Source organism: Oncorhynchus nerka, unplaced genomic scaffold (assembly GCF_034236695.1).
Source record: "Oncorhynchus nerka isolate Pitt River unplaced genomic scaffold, Oner_Uvic_2.0 unplaced_scaffold_2036, whole genome shotgun sequence".
Taxonomy (NCBI): Eukaryota; Metazoa; Chordata; class Actinopteri; order Salmoniformes; family Salmonidae; genus Oncorhynchus; species Oncorhynchus nerka.
In genome coordinates, this window is record NW_027039288.1 from 10,001 (window position 1) to 30,396 (window position 20,396).

Sequence of the window (20,396 nt, forward strand, 5' to 3'; positions counted from 1 at the left end):
GTCAATATTGTAACCGCCGGTCAATATTGTAGCTTCGCTTCGCGGGTCAATATTGTAGCTTCGCCGGGTCAATATTGTAGCTCCTCCGGGTCAATATTGTAGCTTCGCCGGGTCAATATTGTAGCTTCGCCGGGTCAATATTGTAGCTCCTCCGGGTCAATATTGTAGCTTCGCCGGGTCAATATTGCACTTGGAGAGAGGCGTAAACATCAAGCCATCTGGATTTGTAAAACTGAATATAACGACATGCTGAGCATCAAAGACCACACAGACTGCATTACTACATACTACCTACAAGGTGTTGTTTAACATACAAACCATCCCTGTACTGTTATTATGAAAGCTTCAACTTTAAATTCACAAATACAAGAGAACCTGAGTTTCCACACAGGCAGAGGCAATTCAAGCTGACCTCTAACCCCCAGAGGCAGATACACCTCACTGCTGCCACTCGAGCACCAGGTACTTCCGCATCTCGAAGACCGGCCCTTCAGGTTTAGAGTACATTATCTAGCACCATCATCAGAAGAGAGATGGAAGAAGCCTCAGGCGCTGGGCTATGAACTGCTCGCTGTCCAGGGTGGCAGTCCATCGCCATTTCTTTCTGCGTGGCAGTCCATCGCCATTTCTTTCTGCGTGGCAGTCCATCGCCATTTCTTTCTGTGTGGCAGTCCATCGCCATTTCTATTAAAAATATGCTTACATTTCTTTCTCCTCTGTTTCTCTTCTCCTCCATTGTCCAACGGTCTCATGCATATTGCATGTGCTCACGTCCCTTGCTGCAATAAACAGCCTGAGCTTCCGCCAGGCACAATAGACGGTCGTAATAATGTCCAGAGAGCAACATCTGAGTACATCAAACCACTGTGAAGAAATGCTCCCTGTCCATCAATGGCTGCAGGTTCATTGACATTCACCCTGGGCCAGACAATGGAGAAGGAAAACATGTTAATTTTGCCACACAGAGAGCTTGAGGAGGCAACAACAGCGTGTTTAGAGAGCCAACATGTGTCAGTCAGGTACAATAACAATGCGAAACACAACCGTTGTCATATCAGTGAAACTATTCCCACTCAGCATGAGGATTTGTATTGACGGTAGGCTAGCAACGCTGTATACAATTTGTTTGGAGAGTCAATAATGTGAGTGTGGGTGGTAAAGGAGGTAAATAGCACCCACCGGATTTATCTCCGCATTTGCATTTAATTATATCAAATGGGAACTAAAGGTGTTGGCATTTGTCAGTATATCAAGTACCCATGATTCCACAGTCAGGCTCGCCTTTGAGTCTTTTATTTTACAACATGGACGTTTCAGTTTTATAACCTGATTATAATGATAAGGAACAGCTGGTGTACAAGAAAACATGTTGATGTAGTAAAATAAAAAAGACTCACACAGGAACAGAAATGTAAACCAAACCCTCCTCGTACTAAGCATCGCTTTCCATCAATACCGCTGAAGCTGCCAAGAAGGTCAAAGCAATTCTCCCTACGGTCCCAGTCCAGTCTCATGTAAACAGTGTGCTTAAATGACAGGAACTATTAAACTTCACCTTCCTCGCTGTCTTTGTTCTCTGAGTATCATGGGAACTTCTCACAAAGCCATGACCGAAATAGGAAGGGCAACAATCTGATCTGAACGTGCAAACAGTAACGTGCCGTGCTCACAGAGAAACACAGACCTTCCACAAATCAGAGAGAGAGAGAGAGAAAGTGTTCTCATGAGTTTGTTGATGTTTTTCTGGGTTTCAAGTTGGCCTGAAATAGCGTGAGCTTTGCGCGGCGGCGGCAGTAAGTTGCTGACAGATTCACTCCACTGTCCCTCCCACATGTTGTAATTCCACTGAGCTCTTTGAATCGCCTCCGCTCTGATTTTCACGCAAAAGCCAAATGGTGGAAAAAGCGTGCAGAGCCTAAAGAGTCGGTTTGGTCTTAAGAGTCGACCACACTGAAACCGGAGAGGACAAAGGAAGCAAGCCAGCGATGAAGTCAAACCTTCAGAGTGGTTGGCGTGGAAACAACCAATTAGAGAGACAAAGCCCCATCATCACTTTCTCCGTCTCCAGAATGCGGACGAACATCAGTGAGGAGAAAGCCGACGGGCAGGGGGACGAGAGATGGCTCCTTCCTGGCACCGAACCACCACCTTTGGGTAGAACTTGTACTGTTCACCCATGTCAGTCACCTCACAATGAGTCCGAAACTAGAATGGAATTGAAAACAATCATGTTGAAATAATAATACATTTACCTTATTGTGTTGTAGAGGAATATTTCTGCTGTAAACTGAACTGCCCTTCTGACATCACAGTGGAGCTGTTGACATTCAGTGGACTGTTGGTGATGATCCAGAAAAGAGGTTGTTCCATAAACTACAGACAAAGCTGACCTACTTCAGACGGCATAAAACCCAAGAGGTGCTCCTGCATCGCCTGCCAAAATAACCCACTGCAAAAAAATAAAAAGAGACAGAACGATGAACAATGCAGGTTGAATTACTCTGCGCTGAAGAGGCCGGGCAAGCACCACAGCTATCCTTGACAGGAAGCAGGAAGCCACATAAACCAACAAGCGATGACAGACTAGCAGACATGATGAATGGATATCCATATGCCGCAGCCCAGAGACTCTTCACAAGCTGCCTATAGGAACTTTAAACAGAATTCCTGGGAACACCGTTGGCATAGCTATATCGGATGCCGGAGCTGACCGTTTCAATGCCATCAAGTAGGAAGAAGAAGAGAACAATGCCCCACGATGGATCCTGGCAACGAGGTTGGAGGACAAATAGCACTCTATAGCCAGAGGCTATTCAAAAAGGTACAAAAAAACATCTTAGCTGATGTCTTAGCTCTGGCTCCTACAACTGGAGTCTTTGTCCAACCACTTTCCCATTTCCAACAGACCCTGTGAGCAGGGAGTCCAAGGCTTGGATGTCCAACGATCAATGGGAATTCCAACCGGTTAATTCGATGTCAGGCCTAGCAGTCACAGGTTGTCGTTGCAATTGTTAGTTTGGATTAGAGGCACTGAGGTGGATACTGCTGGGGTTTATGGGAATTTATTCACACTTCCTTCCCCCACAATCCCCCTGGCCTGCAGTCCAGACAATAGGCCAATCTGTGATGGGGTTCTGTGCGAGCCCGAGCCAATTATCTGGCAAGAAGAGATTGATTAATCACAGACACTTCGATCGTGGAGTGGCTCATGGTGCAGGTGTCCTCCGTATTTCATCAAGTCCAGTTTTGGGAACTTGGGAATTAATTTTTCCATAGATGATAGCAAGCTGTCCAGGCTCTGAGGCAGCAAAGCAGTCCCACACTATGATGCTCCCTCCACCATACTTTAAAGAGGGGTTAAGGTTGATGTTTGTGTGCTGTGCATTTTTTTTCCACAAAGTGTTGTGTGTTCCTTCCAAACAACTCAACTGTTTCATCTGTCCACAGAATATTTTGCCAGTAGAGCTGTGGAACATCCAGGTGCTCTTTTGCGAACTTCAGACTTGCAGCAATGTTTTCTTTTGGACAGCAATGAGTTCTTCCATGTTGTCCTCCCATGAACACCATTCTTGTTTAGTGTTTTGCGTGTCGTAGACTTGTCACGGACATGTTAGCATGTTCCAGAGATTTCCGTAAGTCTTTAGCTGACACTCTAGGATTCTTCTTAACCTCATTGAGGATTCTGCGCTGTGCTCTTGCAGTCATCTTTGCAGGTTGGTTACTCCTAGGGAGCAACAGTGCTGAACTGTTTATAGACAATCTCCATTTATAGACAATCTGTCTTACCGTGGACTGATGAACATCGAGGCTTTTAAAAATATGTTTTAACCCTTTCCAATTCTTAATCTTAGGTCTTCTGAGATCTCTTTTGTTTGAGGCATGGTTCACATCAGGCAATGATTCTTGTGAATAGCAAACTCTAATTCTGTGATTGTTTGTTTTATAGGGCAGGGCATCTCTAACCAATATCTCCAATCACGTTTCATTTGTTGGACTCCAGGTTAGCTGACTCCTGACTCCAATTAGCTTTTGGAGAAGTAATTAGCCTAGGGGTTCACATACTTTTTCCAACCTACACTGTGAATGATTAAATGATGTATTCGATATAGACAAGAAAACTACAATAAGTTGTGTGTTATTAGTTTAAGCACACTGTGTTTGTCCATTGTTGTGACTTAGATCAAGATCAGACCAAATATTATGACAAAAGTATGAAGAAATCCAGGTAATTCTAAAGGGTTCAGAGACTTGGCCACTGTACTTCTCTGTGACGTCACAGAGCAGGTTTAGAAGTAAGAAAAAAAGTGCTTTTCAAAACCTGCATCGAGTTTCTAGCCATATTTTGTTGCTCCCCACGGCAACGTGAATCTCAGTGTTTGAAAATCACAGTTTTTTTATGTTACATTTTTGGTGATGTTTCTAGAAAACCTAGAAATGCTCCGTTTCCACATACAGGATGTAAACACTGGTGTTGTGCTAGAAATAATGAAGTTGAAAAGTAGTGGAATTGCCCTGTAAGAGAAATAGACACATTGCCATGGAAACAGTGTTTTAAAACCAGAGCATCACCCCATAGTAACATACTGCCCTCCTTGTATTGCTCTGGACCTCACAGGTGGGGTCATAGTGGCTGTTTCTCTTCAACTCCTCCTCCTGACCACCACAGGGCGGTTTCTTAACCTGATGACAACGGTGTTGGAATCCTCTTCTCCACAACAGGAGAGAATAAGAACATCTTCTACTTGTGGAATGTTGAAAAAACAATGCAATGCTTCGTCTGTCCGTCTAGCCATTGTTCTAAAGCCTGAACACACACAGTGAAAAATCACATGCGGGAGCCATTACTGCATCTTTCATCAATCCAGGCTGCCCCTGTGCCCCTCCTTCTCCAGACCCCTGTCTCTGTTTGCTTTCCTTGCTGCCCCCATGCCCCTCCTTCTCCAGCCCTCTGTCTCTGTTCGCTTTCCTTGCTGCCCCCGTGCCCCTCCCTCTCCAGCCCCCTGTCTCTGTTTGCTTTCCTCGCTGCCCCCGTGCCCCTCCTTCTCCAGCCCCCTGTCTCTGTTTGCTTTCCTTGCTGCCCCCGTGCCCCTCCTTCTCCAGCCCCTGTCTCTGTTTGCTTTCCTTGCTGCCCCCGTGCCCCTCCTTCTCCAGCCCCCTGTCTCTGTTTGCTTTCCTTGCTGCCCCCGTGCCCCTCCTTCTCCAGCCCCCTGTCTCTGTTTGCTTTCCTTGCTGCCCCCGTGCCCCTCCTTCTCCAGCCCCCTGTCTCTGTTTGCTTTCCTTGCTGCCCCATGCCCCTCCTTCTCCAGCCCCCTGTCTCTGTTTGCTTTCCTTGCTGCCCCGTGCCCCCTCCTTCTCCAGCCCTCTGTCTCTGTTTGCTTTCCTTGCTGCCCCCGTGCCCCTCCTTCTCCAGCCCTCTGTCTCTGTTTGCTTTCCTTGCTGCCCCCCTGCCCCTCCTTCTCCAGCCCCCTGTCTCTGTTTGCTTTCCTTGCTGCCCCCGTGCCCCTCCTTCTCCAGCCCCCTGTCTCTGTTTGCTTTCCTTGCTGCCCCCGTGCCCCTCCTTCTCCAGCCCCCTGTCTCTGTTTGCTTTCCTCGCTGCCCCCGTGCCCTCCTTCTCCAGCCCCTGTCTCTGTTTGCTTTCTCGCTGCCCCCGTGCCCCTCCTTCTCCAGCCCCCCTGTCTCTGTTTGCTTTCCTCGCTGCCCCGTGCCCCTCCTTCTCCAGCCCCCTGTCTCTGTTTGCTTTTCTTGCTGCCCCCGTGCCCCTCCTTCTCCAGCCCTCTGTCTCTGTTTCTTTCCTTGACACCCCCGTATCCCCTCCTTCTCCAAGCCCCCTGTCTCTGTTTGCTTTCCTTGCTGCCCCGTCCCCTCCTTCTCCAGCCCTCTGTCTCTGTTTGCTTTCCTTGCTGCCCCGTGAATGGTTTGTCATCCAGCCCCTGAGTCTCTGTTTGCTTTCCTTGCTTCCAGTGCCCCTCCTTCTCCAGCCCTCTGTCTCTGTTTGCTTTCCTTGCTGCCCCGTGCCCCTCCTTCTCCAGCCCCCTGTCTCTGTTTGCTTTCCTTGTTGCCCCAGGTGCCCCTCCTTTTCCAGCCCCCTGTCTCTGTTTGCTTTCCTTGCTGCCCCCGTGCCCCCTCCTTCTCCAGCCTCTGTCTCTGTTTGCTTTCAGAAACTTGCTGCCCCCGTGCCCCTCCTTCTCCAGCCCCCCTGTCTCTGTTTGCTTTCCTTGCTGCCCCAGTGCCCCTCCTTCTCCAGCCCCCTGTCTCTGTTTGCTTTCCTTGCTTCCCCCGTGCCCCTCCTTCTCCAGCCCTCTGTCTCTGTTTGCTTTCCTTGCTGCCCCCCGTGCCCCTCCTTCTCCAGCCCCCTGTCTCTGTTTGCTTTCCTTGCTGCCCCAGTGCCCCTCCTTCTCAGCAGCTCCCCTGTCTCTGTTTGCTTTCCTTGCTGCCCCGTGCCCTCCTTCTCCAGCCCCCTGTCTCTGTTTGCTTTCCTTGGAGGTCGGCCTAAGGACCCCAATTCTACGGAGTTCCCGCCATGACACCATAGGAATATCCAGACTCTGTAGACAGCTTCCTTTTCATTTGTCCTGCAGCATGTAATTACCTCCTAGAACACTGATCACAGCCATGGTGGCAACGTGAACATGAAGATTATTGAAATGAGAGAAAAACAGTGAATGGTTTTGTCATACAAATCTGAGTCCTACAAAAGCGTTTAACATTCATTAATTGCTGGATAAACAGTGTGGTAACAACCTTTGTCAGTGATTCAGACGCCTCACTAAGCTGAAAACACACTGCTAAATAATGCCATGCTGAGTCATATTCTTCAGTGTGTTTTCAGCCATGTTGAAACAAAACGCAGAGGCTTTGAAACCAGCCCTGATGTAAGTGTCACTGTCAAAACAGCTCAGGGCTTGTTGCAGGAAATGAAACCTTGACACACACTGGGGTACAACACGTTTCCGAGGAGCGTGCTCTGCGATCAGAAACAGCGCCGTGGTGAACACGAACCTCTGACGCCGTAAACAGAGCATGACCGATCCCATAAATCGGCAAAGAAGAAAATGACATTCACACCAAGTGTCATCATATAGGACATGATGCCTACGTCAGGGAGGAGAGCACTGAAAGACAGATCGCGAAGCGAGTCGAACAAATCGTTTACATCCCACCTCATACAATATGGAACAGGCAATCATCTCGGGGACAATTTCACCATGTGTTTTTAGGTGCACAGAGAGAGAACATTAGATGTGCATTAGCCAGCAGGCCGGCTGAGAGCGCAGCGAGACCACATGCACATGGATTGGCTCTGCCTGTGCACATAAAAACAGAGTGTCTGGGCCTGTGGACATTACAGAGCCAAACTGTCTCCTCCGTGCAGACTGTCTGCTGGTTGGTGAAATGTAGGTTCACTGAGAACAGACTCTATTAAGGTGTAGATTATCTTCAACCGTATTATTGTGGCGTTTTGGTATGATTTCATTTTTAAATGTAATATTTTGTATTACTAATTGATGAATTGTGAAACAATTCAAATATTCAAATATCAAACTCATGTTTATTCCAAATAAATGTGAAACAATGACTCTGCTGCATAACAATCCTAGATTGAATCGTCTTCAGAATCATGTGTTGCATCCTCACTCTCCTGTGGTGAGGAAGGAACTGCAGGCAACAACATGTGTCCAGTGAAATCAACCACTATGAACAAATCTGTCAAAGACCCCAAAATGCACTTCACCTTGTATTTAGGCCTCCTTGCCAAAATCTGAAAGTAAATGGGATGGCTGGGGTAGTTGCATCAAGTCCCCATTCACAAGAAGATGAGATCATACAGGCTCATAGTCACGTCCCCACAGCGCAAGGAGAAACTGCACATCATTACACTGTGTTCCACCCATAGTGGTCCTCCTCACCTGCCTGCCCTAATCCCCTCCACTCAGAGAGAATCTCACTGGTGAGCGGCCATGTTCCTTTAAGATAATCCTCCTGTGGTGAGACAGCAGCTCCATAGCCACATGACAAGTGGCCAGGCATCGGAAGTGAGCGGCCATGTTCCTTTAAGATAACTCCTCCTGTGGTGAGACAGCAGCTCCATAGCCACATGACAAGTGGCCAGGCATCGGAAGTGAGCGGCCATGTTCCTTTAAGATAACTCCTCCTGTGGTGAGACAGCAGCTCCATAGCCACATGACAAGTGGCCAGGCATCGGAAGTGAGCGGCCATGTTCCTTTAAGATAACTCCTCCTGTGGTGAGACAGCAGCTCCATAGCCACATGACAAGTGGCCAGGCATCGGAAGTGAGTGCATGTTCCTTTAAGATAACTCCTCCTGTGGGGTGAGACAGCAGCTCCATAGCCACATGACAAGTGGCCAGGCATCGGAAGTGAGCGCCATGTTCCTTTAAGATAACTCCTCCTGTGGTGAGACAGCAGCTGGCTCACCATAGTCACATGACAAGTGGCCAGGCATGGGAAGTGAGCGGCCATGTTCCTTTAAGATAACTCCTCCTGTGGTGAGACAGCAGCTCCATAGTCAATTGACAAGTGGCCAGGCATCGGAAGTGAGCGGCCATGTTCCTTTAAGATAACTCCTCCTGTGGTGAGACAGCAGCTCCATAGCCACATGACAAGTGGCCAGGCATCGGAAGTGAGCGGCCATGTTCCTTTAAGATAACTCCTCCTGTGGTGAGACAGCAGCTCCACAGCCACATGACAAGTGGCCAGGCATCGGAAGTGAGCGGCCATGTTCCTTTAAGATAACTCCTCCTGTGGTGAGACAGCAGCTCCATAGCCACATGACAAGTGGCCAGGCATCGGAAGTGAGCGGCCATGTTCCTTTAAGATAACTCCTCCTGTGGTGAGACAGCAGCTCCATAGCCACATGACAAGTGGCCAGGCATCGGAAGTGAGCGGCCATGTTCCTTTAAGATAACTCCTCCTGTGGTGAGACAGCAGCTCCACAGCCACATGACAAGTGGCCAGGCATCGGAAGTGAGCGGCCATGTTCCTTTAAGATAACCCTCCTGTGGTGAGACAGCAGCTCCACAGCCACATGACAAGTGGCCAGGCATCGGAAGTGAGCGGCCATGTTCCTTTAAGATAACTCCTCCTGTGGTGAGACAGCAGCTCCACAGCCACATGACAAGTGGCCAGGCATCGGAAGTGAGCGGCCATGTTCCTTTAAGATAACTCCTCCTGTGGTGAGACAGCAGCTCCATAGTCACATGACAAGTGTCCAGGCATCGGAAGTGAGCGGCTGGTGATTCCATTAGAGTTGCTGCCTCTTATCAACCCCAGACCCAGCAGATGATCATGACACCCCCCCCACGACAGTCCAAAATCATCCCCTCTATCCCCATCTGTCTCCCCTCTATCCCCATCTCCTCTCCCCCTCTGTCCCCATCTGTCTCCCCCTCTATCCCCATCTGTCTCCCCCTCTATCCATCTGTCTCCCCTCTATCCCCATCTGTCTCCCCCTCTATCCCCATCTCTCCCCCTCTATCCCCATCTGTCTCCCCTCCAGTCCCCATCTCTCCCCCTCTATCCCCCCTCTCCCTTCAGCCCCATCTCTCTCCCCCGGAAGTCTCTATCCCCATCTCTCTCCCCTTCCAGCCCCTTCTCTCTCTCCCCTCTAGTCCCATCTCTCTCCCCTCCAGCCACATCTCCCTCCCCCTAGCCACATCTCCCTCCCCCTCAGCCCCATCTCTCTCCTCCAGCCACATCTCCCCATCTGTCTCCCCCTCTAGCCCCATCTGTCTCCCCCTCACATCTCTATCCCCCCCTCTGCCAGCCCCATCATCTCCCCCTCCCCTCTCTCCAGCCACATCTCCCTCCCCTCTAGCCCCATCTCTCTCCAGCCCATCTCCCTCCCCCTCTAGCCACATCTCCCTCCCCTCTAGCCCCATCTCCTCCCCTCCAGCCACATCCCTCCCCCTCTAGCCACATCTCTCTCCCCTCCAAGCCCCACCGCTCTCCCCCTCCCCCCATCTCTCAGCCCAGTCTATTTCCCTCCTCTACCCATGTCTCTCTCCCCCTCTAGCCCCATCTCTCTCCCTTCTCCCTTAGCCCCATCTCTCTCCCCTTTTAGCCCCATCTCTCCCCCCTAGCCCCATATCTCTCCCCCTTTTAGCCCCACCGCTCTCCCCCCCATCTTTCAGCCCCAGTCTCTCTCCCCTTTTACGCCCCATCCCTCGTCCCCTTTTAGCCCCATCGCCGCTCTCCCCCTTTTAGCCCCATCGCTCCCCCTTTTAGCCCCACTCTCTCCCCCTTTTAGCCCCATCTCTCCCTTTTAGCCCCATCGCTCGCCCCTTTTAGCCCCATCGCTTCTCCCCCTTTAGCCCCATCTATCTCTCCGCCTCTGGCGCCATCGCTCCCCGCCTCTGGCGCATCGCGCTCCCGCCTCTCTGGCGCCATCGCTTCTCTCTCATCGCTTCACCCTTTTAGCCCTATCGCTCTCCCCCTTTTAGCCCCATCGCTCTCCCCCTTTAGCCCCATCGCTCTCCCCGTTTAGCCCCATCGCTCGCTTCCCCCTTTTAGCCCCATCTCTCTCCCCTTTTAGCCCCATGTTTCGCTTCTCCCCTTTTAGCCCCATCTCTCCCCCTTTTAGCCCCATCGCTCGCTCTCCCCTTAGCCCCATCGCCGCTCTCCCCTTTAGCACCATCGCCGCTTCTCCCCTTTTAGCCCCAGCTCTCTCCCTTTTAGCCCCATCTCTCTCCCCTTTAGCCCCATCTCTCTCCCCCTTTTAGCCCCATCTCTCTCCCCCTTTTAGCCCCATCTCCCTCTTTTAGCCCATCCCCCTTTTAGCCCCATCGCTCTCACTCCCCCTTTTAGCCCCATCGCTCTCTTTTAGCCCCATCTCTCCCCTTTTAGCCCCATCTCTCCCTTTTAGCCCCATCTCTCCCCCTTTAGCCCCATCTCTCTCCCCCTTTTAGCCCCATCTCTCTCCCCCTTTTAGCCCCATCTCTCTCCCCTTTTAGCCCCATCTCTCTCCCCGCTTTTAGCCCCATCTTCTCCGCCTCTGGCGCCGTCTTCGCCCCTCGCTGGCGCCATCGCTCCCGCCTCGCGTAGCTCCTCCTCTGGCGCCATCGCGCTCCCCCGCCTCTGGCGCCATCGCGCTCCCCGCCTCTGGCGCCATCGCGCTCCCCTCCTCTGGCGCCATCGCGCTCCCCTCCTCTAGCGCCATCGCGCTCCCCCGCCTCTGGCGCCATCGCGCTCCCCGCCTCTGGCGCCATCGCTCCCGCCTCTAGCGCCATCGCTCTCCCGCCTCCTAGCGCCATCGCTCTCTCCCCGCCTCTAGCTCCATCGCTCTCCTTCTCAAGCCTCATCTCTCTCCTTCTCAAGCCCCATCTCTCCCCCACTAGTCAAATCACACAGCCACGGTAGGAGAACTGTCAGCTCTGTTCTTTGTGACACCACTGTGCTGACACAGGGGAAATGGGGAATTCATCCTGCTTGATCTCCAGCGAAGGTGTCCACCCACTCAACCCCCAGGGAGACGATAATCCTCAAAAGGTGAGAGGTATGTGCTGAGAGACGCCTGTCAGAACGGTGGAGTGAGCAGAAATAGAACTGGTGAGTTCCATAGTACTACTCAGGGGGGCTGATCCGCCAGCATATCGAAGGCTGGGTTACAACTGTGAGGGCCCTGTATCAGAGCAAACAAAATGACCTAACGTGGGCACATGCAAACATACACACTTTCTCTCTCTCACACGCGCACATATACACACACACACACACTTTCTCTCTCTCTCTCACTCTCACACACACACACACAGACAGAGGATAATTTCCCTCTCTTCTCACACTCTCTCAGTCACAGACAGACAGATAGAAAGGGTGACTTCACCTCCCCTGCCTCATTAACTGAGTCTTACACGGATGAGGGAGTCATGCATGTGCCGCGTCACAGTGGACCATATCTGCTTCGTCACTGCTGCGCCTCTCGCTCTGCTGACCTTCTACTGTCTGCTGCCCCTCTCGCTCTGCTGACCTTCCACTGTCTGCTGCCCCTCTCGCTCTGCTGACCTTCCACTGTCTGCTGCCCCTCTCGCTCTGCTGACCTTCCACTGTCTGCTGCCCCTCTCGCTCTGCTGACCTTCCACTGTCTGCTGCCCCTCTCGCTCTGCTGACCTTCCACTGTCTGCTGCCCCTCTCGCTCTGCTGACCTTCCACTATCTGCTGGCCCTCTCGCTCTGCTGACCTTCCACTATCTGCTGCCCTCCGCTCTGCTGACCTTCCACTGTCTGCTGCCCTCTCGCTCTGCTGACCTTCCACTATCTGCTGCCCCTCTCGCTCTGCTGACCTTCCACTATCTGCTGCCCCTCTCGCTCTGCTGACCTTCCACTGTCTGCTGCCCCTCTCGCTCTGCTGACCTTCCACTATCTGCTGCCCCTCTCGCTCTGCTGACCTTCCACTGTCTGCTGCCCCTCTCGCTCTGCTGACCTTCCACTGTCTGCTGCCCCTCTCGCTCTGCTGACCTTCCACTATCTGCTGCCCCTCTCGCTCTGCTGACCTTCCACTGTCTGCTGCCCCTCTCGCTCTGCTGACCTTCCACTGTCTGCTGCCCCTCTCGCTCTGCTGACCTTCCACTGTCTGCTGCCCCTCTCGCTCTGCTGACCTTCCACTGTCTGCTGCCCCTCTCGCTCTGCTGACCTTCCACTGTCTGCTGCCCTGACCTTCCACTCTGCTGCCCCTCTCGCTCTTCTGACCTTCCACTGTCTGCTGCCCCTCTCGCTCTGCTGACCTTCCACTGTCTGCTGCCCCCTCGCTCTGCTGACCTTCCACTATCTGCTGCCCCTCTCGCTCTGCTGACCTTCCACTGTCTGCTGCCCCCTCTCGCTCTGTTGACCTTCCACTGTCTGCTGCCCCTCTCGCTCTGCTGACCTTCCACTGTCTGCTGCCCCTCTCGCTCTGCTGAACTTCCACTATCTGCTGCCCTCTCGCTCTGTTGACCTTCCACTGTCTGCTGCCCCTCGCTCTGCTGCCCTCTCGCTCTGCTGACCTTCCACTATCTGCTGCTGTCCCTCTCGCTCTGCTGAACTTCCACTGTCTGCTGCCCCTCCGCTCTGCTGACCTTCCACTGTCTGCTGCCCCTCTCGCTCTGCTGACCTTCCACTGTCTCTGCTGCCCTCTCTCGCTCTGCTGACCTTCCACTATCTGCTGCCCTCTGCTCTGCTGACCTTCCACTGTCTGCTGCCCCTCTCGCTCTGCTGACCTTCCACTGTCTGCTGCCCCTCTCGCTCTGCTGACCTTCCACTGTCTGCTGCCCCTCTCGCTCTGCTGACCTTCCACTATCTGCTGCCCCTCTCGCTCTGCTGACCTTTCCACTGTCTGCTGCCCTCTCGCTCTGCTGCCCCTCTCGCTTGCTGACCTTCCACTGTCTGCTGCCCCTCTCGCTCTGCTGACCTTCCACTGTCTGCTGCCCCTCTCGCTCTGCTGACCTTCCACTGTCTGCTGCCCCTCTCGCTTGCTGACCTTCCACTATCTGCTGCCCCTCTCGCTCTGCTGACCTTCCACTGTCTGCTGCCCCTCTCGCTCTGCTGACCTTCCACTATCTGCTGCCCCTCTCGCTCTGCTGACCTTCCACTGTCTGCTGCCCCTCTCGCTCTCTGCCCCTCTCGCTCTGCTGACCTTCCACTATCTGCTGCCCCTCTCGCTCTGCTGACCTTCCACTGTCTGCTGCCCCTCTCGCTCTGCTGACCTTCCACTGTCTGCTGCCCCTCTCGCTCTGCTGACCTTCCACTGTCTGCTGCCCCTCTCGCTCTGCTGACCTTCCACTGTCTGCTGCCCTCTCGCTCTGCTGACCTTCCACTGTCTGCTGCCCTCTCGCTCTGCTGACCTTCCACTGTCTGCTGCCCTCTCGCTCTGCTGACCTTCCACTGTCTGCTGCCCCTCTCGCTCTGCTGACCTTCCACTGTCTGCTGCCCTCTCGCTCTGCTGACCTTCCACTGTCTGCTGCCCCTCTCGCTCTGCTGACCTTCCACTGTCTGCTGCCCCTCTCGCTCTGCTGACCTTCCACTGTCTGCTGCCCCTCTCGCTCTGCTGACCTTCCACTGTCTGCTGCCCCTCTCGCTCTGCTGACCTTCCACTGTCTGCTGCCCCTCTCGCTCTGCTGCCCCTCTCGCTCTGCTGACCTTCCACTATCTGCTGCCCCTCTCGCTCTGCTGACCTTCCACTATCTGCTGCCCCTCTCGCTCTGCTGACCTTCCACTGTCTGCTGCCCCTCTCGCTCTGCTGACCTTCCTCTGTTGACCTTCCACTGTCTGCTGCCCCCTCTCGCTCTGCTGACCTTCCACTGTCTGCTGCCCCTTCGCCTGCTGACCTTCCACTGTCTGCTGCCCCTCTCGCTCTGCTGAACTTCCACTGTCTGCTGCCCCTCTCGCTCTGCTGACCTTCCACTGTCTGCTGCCCCTCTGCTCTGCTGACCTTCCACTATCTGCTGCCCTCTCGCTCTGCTGACTTCCACTATCTGCTGCCCCTCTCGCTCTGCTGACCTTCCACTGTCTGCTGCCCCTCTGCTGACCTTCCTCTGCTGCCCCTCTCGCTCTGCTGACCTTCCACTATCTGCTGCTCCTCTCGCTCCTGCTGACCTTCCACTATCTGCTGCCCTCTCGCTCTGCTGACCTTCCACTGTCTGCTGCCCCTCTCGCTCTGCTGACCTTCCACTGTCTGCTTCCCCTCTCGCTCTGCTGCCCTCTCGCTCTGCTGACCTTCCACTGTCTGCTGCCCCTCTCGCTCTCTGCCCCTCTGCTCTGCTGACCTTCCACTATCTGCTGCCCCTCTCGCTCTGCTGACCTTCCACTGTCTGCTGCCCCTCTCGCTCTGCTGACCTTCCACTGTCTGCTGCCCCTTCTGCTCTGCTGCCTCTCGCTCTGCTGACCTTTCACTATCTGCTGCCCCCTCTCGCTCTGCTGACCTTCCACTATCTGCTGCCCTCTCGCTCTGCTGACCTTCCACTGTCTGCTGCCCCTCTCGCTCTGCTGCCCTTCCACGCTCTGCTGACCTTCCACTATCCACTGCTGCCCTCTCGCTCTGCTGACCTTCCACTATCTGCTGCCCTTCTCGCTTGCTGACCTTCCACTGTCTGCTGCCCTCTCGCTCTGCTGACCTTCCACTGTCTGCTGCCCCTCTCGCTCTGCTGCCCCTTCCGCTCTGCTGACCTTCCACACTGTCTGCTGCCCCTCCGCTCTGCTGCCCTTCTCGCTCTGCTGACCTTCCACTATCTGCTGCCCCTCCGCCTCTGCTGACCTTCCACTGTCTGCTGCCCCTCTCGCTCTGCTGACCTTCCACTGTCTGCTGCCCCCTCCGCTCTGCTGACCTTCCACTGTCTGCTGCCCTCTCGCTCTAATGACCTTCCACTGTCTGCTGTCCCTCTCGCTCTGCTGACCTTTCCACTGTCTGCTGCCCCTCTCGCCTCTGACCTTCCACTGTCTGCTGCCCTCTCGCTCTGCTGCCCTCTCCACTGTCTGTTGCCCTCTCGCTCTGCTGCCCCTCCACTGTCTGCTGCCCTCCACTGTCTGCTGACCTTCCACTGTCTGCTGCCCCTCTCGCTCTGCTGACCTTCCACTGTCTGCTGCCCCTCTCGCTTCTCTGCCCCTCTCGCTCTGCTGACCTTCCACTGTCTGCTGCCCCTCTCGCTCTGCTGCCCCTCTCGCTCTGCTGACCTTCCACTGTCTGCTGCCCCTCTCGCTCTGCTGCCCCTCTCGCTCTGCTGCCCTTCCACTGTCTGTTGCCCCTCTCGCTCTGCTGCCCCTCTCGCTCTGCTGCCCCTCTCGCTAGGGGTTTACTGAATATGGCTCTCAAAGCGCCCATAAAAACTGTCAGACTGATGGCATCCAGGTCTTAGAGATGCAGCAGTTCCTCCCAATAGGGGGGGGATGTATCGATCCAGTGGGCTGGGGGAGCCAAAGGAGGAGGGCCAGCCTTTCCTATCATGCTCCATGGAGAAGATCAGGGCTGAAGCTCTGGCCAGTGAGATGGAAAGACAACACATTGGGCAGCTGAAGGCAAGAGAGGTGGATCAGGGAGAAAGGGGGGTGGATGCAAAACATATTTCTTCCTACTCTTGTACCACGTGTGAAAACGTTTGATTTAGTAGTCCATTTCAGCCAGTCAGCTGTGCGCCATACTTGGGCGGTAACAAAGATTGAGGGCGAGATGAGTCTGACCAGCAATACCACTGAGGGACTCAGAGGTGAAGTTACCCCTGGGTACAGATCTAGGATCGGCTTCCCCTCCCCCTAACCTAACTTTACCATTAGAATATGCTAACTGACCCACGATCAATATGTAGGCCAAAACGTCGCCCTACTCCAGCAATACCACAGACGGCCTCGGGGTCGTAAACCATCATTAGGTGGTAGATGGGTGACCTCGCCCACGTCCGTTCCACCAGTGCAACAAAAAAAGGCCTGAAAAATCCTCCTCCTCCGGAGACTGGTGTGGGGTGGTGGATTAATGCCCTGCGGAGTCACCAATTACTGCATATGTTGATCCCTCAGTCAATCCCAGGGGACTGTGGCCCGTGGAGGGGTGTGAAGAGAGGAATCATTCAACAGCGTCATGATATGGAGAGGCGTCAACTCAGCGAAGGTGGCAGACAAGCCGAACAATGGGACATGGCACCAAGCACAACACCAGGGTTTGTCAATCCTAATACTCCGAATTCAAGTAAATTGTGATATCCTGATAAACTTGATAAAACAGCCAATGGAGGACAGAGAGGGAGAATAAACTATACCGTAAATATTCTGGTATACACTATACAGGAATAAAATGAGAACAAACTAAATAGGTATGGATAGATACTGTGGGAATATGTCTGAGCAAGTATGATGTCATTAATGTCTGAGTCAGTGTTTTTCATATTTTTTCTTTAGGTTGGACATTAAGTCTCAGACAACGTCATGACTGGTTTAGTGGATTCATGTCTGTGAAATGTTCAGTTGTCTATCGTCCCAGACAACGTCATGTCTAGTTTAGTGGATTCATGTCTGTGAAATGTTCAGTTGTCTATCGTCCCAGACAACGTCATGTCTGTGAAATGTTCAGTTGTGGATGGGTCACGTCTCTGTGAAATGTTCAGTTGTCTATCGTCCCAGACAACGTCATGACTAGTTTAGTGGATTCATGTCTGTGAAATGTTCAGTTGTCTATCGTCCCAGACAACGTCATGTCTGTGAAATGTTCAGTTTTATCGTGGATTCATGTCTGTGAAATGTTCAGTTGTCTATCGTCCCAGACAACGCGTCATGTCTAGTTTAGTGGATTCATGTCTGTGAAATGTTCAGTTGTCTATCGTCCCCAGACTGTGAAATGTTCGTCATCGTGACAACTCAGTTTGAAATGTTCAGGATTCATGTCTGTAGAAATGTTCAGTTGTCTATCGTCCCAGACAACGTCATGTCTGTGAAATGTTCAGTTGTCTATCGTCCCCAACGTCATGACTGGTTTAGTGGATCATGTCTGTGAAATGTTCAGTTGTCTATCGTCCCAGACGCGTCATGTCTGTGAAATGTTCAGTTGTCTATCGTCCCCAGACAACGATTCATGTCTGTGAAATGTTCAGTTGTCTATCGTCCCAGACAACGTCATGACTAGTTTAGTGGATTCATGTCTGTGAAATGTTCAGTTGTCTATCGTCCCAGACAACGTCGTCTAGTTTAGTGTCTGTGAAATGTTCAGTTGTCTATCGTCCCAGACAACGTCATGACTAGTTTAGTGGATTCATGTCTGTGAAATGTTCAGTTGTCTATCGTCCCAGACAACGTCATGTCTGTGAAATGTTCAGTTGTCTATCGTCCCAGACAACGTCATGTCTGTGAAATGTTCAGTTGTCTATCGTCCCAGACAACGTCATGTCTGTGAAATGTTCAGTTGTCTATCGTCCCAGACAACGTCATGACTAGTTTAGTGGATTCATGTCTGTGAAATGTTCAGTTGTCTATCGTCCCAGACAACGTCATGTCTGTGAAATGTTCAGTTGTCTATCGTCCCAGACAACGTCATGTCTGTGAAATGTTCAGTTGTCTATCGTCCCAGACAACGTCATGACTAGTTTAGTGGATTCATGTCTGTGAAATGTTCAGTTGTCTATCGTCCCAGACAACGTCATGTCTAGTTTAGTGGATTCATGTCTGTGAAATGTTCAGTTGTCTATCGTCCCAGACAACGTCATGTCTAGTTTAGTGGATTCATGTCTGTGAAATGTTCAGTTGTCTATCGTCCCAGACAACGTCATGACTAGTTTAGTGGATTCATGTCTGTGAAATGTTCAGTTGTCTATCGTCTAAAAATAAAATCTTACCACAAAAATGTACTCCAGGCAATGTCCATCTTTCAATATCATGCCAAAATTGTGAACACATTTTGTAAATCCTGTACAAATAAATCCCTTTCCACAATGTAAATCCCTTTCCACAAATGCAAATCCCTTTCCACAAATGTAAATCCCTTTCCATCAAATGCAAATCCCTTTCCACAATGCAAATCCCTTTCCACAATGCAAATCCCTTTCCATAAATGTAAATCCCTTTCCACAATGCAAATCCCTTTCCACAAATGCAAATCCCTTTCCATAAATGTAAATCCCTTTCCATAAATGCAAATCCCTTTCCATAAATGTAAATCACCAATCCACAAATGCAAATCCCTTTCCACAAATGCAAATCCCTTTCCACAAATGCAAATCCCTTTCCACAAATGCAAATCCCTTTCCACAAATGTAAATCCCTTTCCACAAATGCAAATCCCTTTCCACAAATGTAAATCCCTTTCCACAAATACAAATCCCTTTCCACAAATGCAAATCCCTTTCCACAAATGCAAATCCCTTTCCACAAATGTAAATCCCTTTCCACAAATGCAAATCCCTTTCCACAAATGCAAATCCCTTTCCACAAATGCAAATCCCTTTCCACAAATGTAAATCCCTTTCCACAAATGCAAATCCCTTTCCACAAATGTAAATCCCTTTCCACAAATACAAATCCCTTTCCACAAATGCAAATCCCTTTCCACAAATGCAAATCCCTTTCCACAAATGTAAATCACTTTCCACAAATGTAAATCACTTTCCACAAATGCAAATCCCTTTCCACAAATGTAAATCACTTTCCACAAATGTAATTCACTTTCCACAAATGTAATTCACTATCCACAAATGTAATTCACTATCCACAAATGTAAATCACTATCCACAAACAAACACCTTTTGATTTGTATTTGTAAATCGATATATAGCATAAGAATTTATAACTGCAGATATGCAGGTCATTTCCAAGGGCCTTAAGTAAAGTGACTGCCGTAAAGATTTGCACATAGGAGAGATATGCGCAAACCTGCAACTCCATATTTGGACGCGCTTAGGTCACCTGACTTTTGGCAGGGATTTGACCACAATAAAAATACAAAAAGTTCTCACGTGGAACCAACTTCATTATTTTATTTTCATTTATATTGCTGTAATCTGAAGATAGTTAACACTAGGAGAATGAGAGTGAGTTCCATAGTTACAATCCGTGGCTGTGTCCCACATGACACCCTATTCCCTATGTAGTGCACTACTTTAGCCAGGGCCCATAGGGATCATTTGGGACACAACCCTAATAGTCCTATGATAATTCCCTGCTGTTGGGTATACCGGGAACAACCTGAGCAACGATGCCATATGTTGACCCACGCTGGCACGGCACCAGTCTGAAGAACAGGTATCAGAGAGAGACGGGGTTGGTCACAGGGCCCGATAACAATGACCACTGTAGCCCAGGCCCACTGGGCTGGAGATGGACTTGCTGAGTTTATTGAACAGTGAAGGGTTCTGACTGCATTTCATCATCAAAATGTCCAGATATTGTGACAAGTGTCCAATAGTCCTCTTGAACCAGGAAGGGACTTCATTATTTTGTCTCTCTCTGTCCTATAGCTTCCAGACAGGAGAATGAGTGCTTGTGTCATTCAGAGACAGCCAATGTGTCCACAGATGATGTTGAGTGTCACATCGTAAAGTCTACACTGGGCCTTCCTCTTTATTTCACTTCACAAACAGTGAACTACCATCTCAGATGAATCTACTTGAATCTTCACAGGCTGCGATTCCTCACTGGCACTTGGTAAAACAAAGCTCAACCGCTCTCTCTTATCACTGTATCTTCAATTGAGTTCCTCTTCAAACACAAACAAAACTACACTGACATTTGGAAAGAGAAGTGTTTTGGGTTTCAAATCTTATCTGCGTTGTTTGTTTCTGGGTTGTTTGTTTAGAGGAATCCAATCTCTGGATATGTCCCAAATGGAACCCTATTCACTATATAGTGCACTTATTTTGACCAGAGCCCCATGGTAGTCCACTACATAGGGAATAGAGTGTCATTTGGGACACAGACTCAATCAGTGTTTGCTGCA

General features: G+C 51.2%; 1 protein-coding gene across 1 annotated transcript; it reads right to left on the reverse strand.

The window, feature by feature from the left end:
- Positions 1-4,856: 4,856 nt before the first annotated feature.
- On the reverse strand, positions 4,857-11,245 carry LOC135567450 (spidroin-1-like). The gene is made up of 2 exons (XM_065014840.1): positions 10,995-11,245; positions 4,857-6,489 (listed from the first exon to the last, which is right to left on the reverse strand). The coding sequence occupies exons 1-2, from the start codon at positions 11,243-11,245 to the stop codon at positions 4,857-4,859; spliced, it is 1,884 nt and encodes a 627-aa protein (XP_064870912.1).
- Between the last annotated feature and the right edge of the window lie 9,151 nt (positions 11,246-20,396).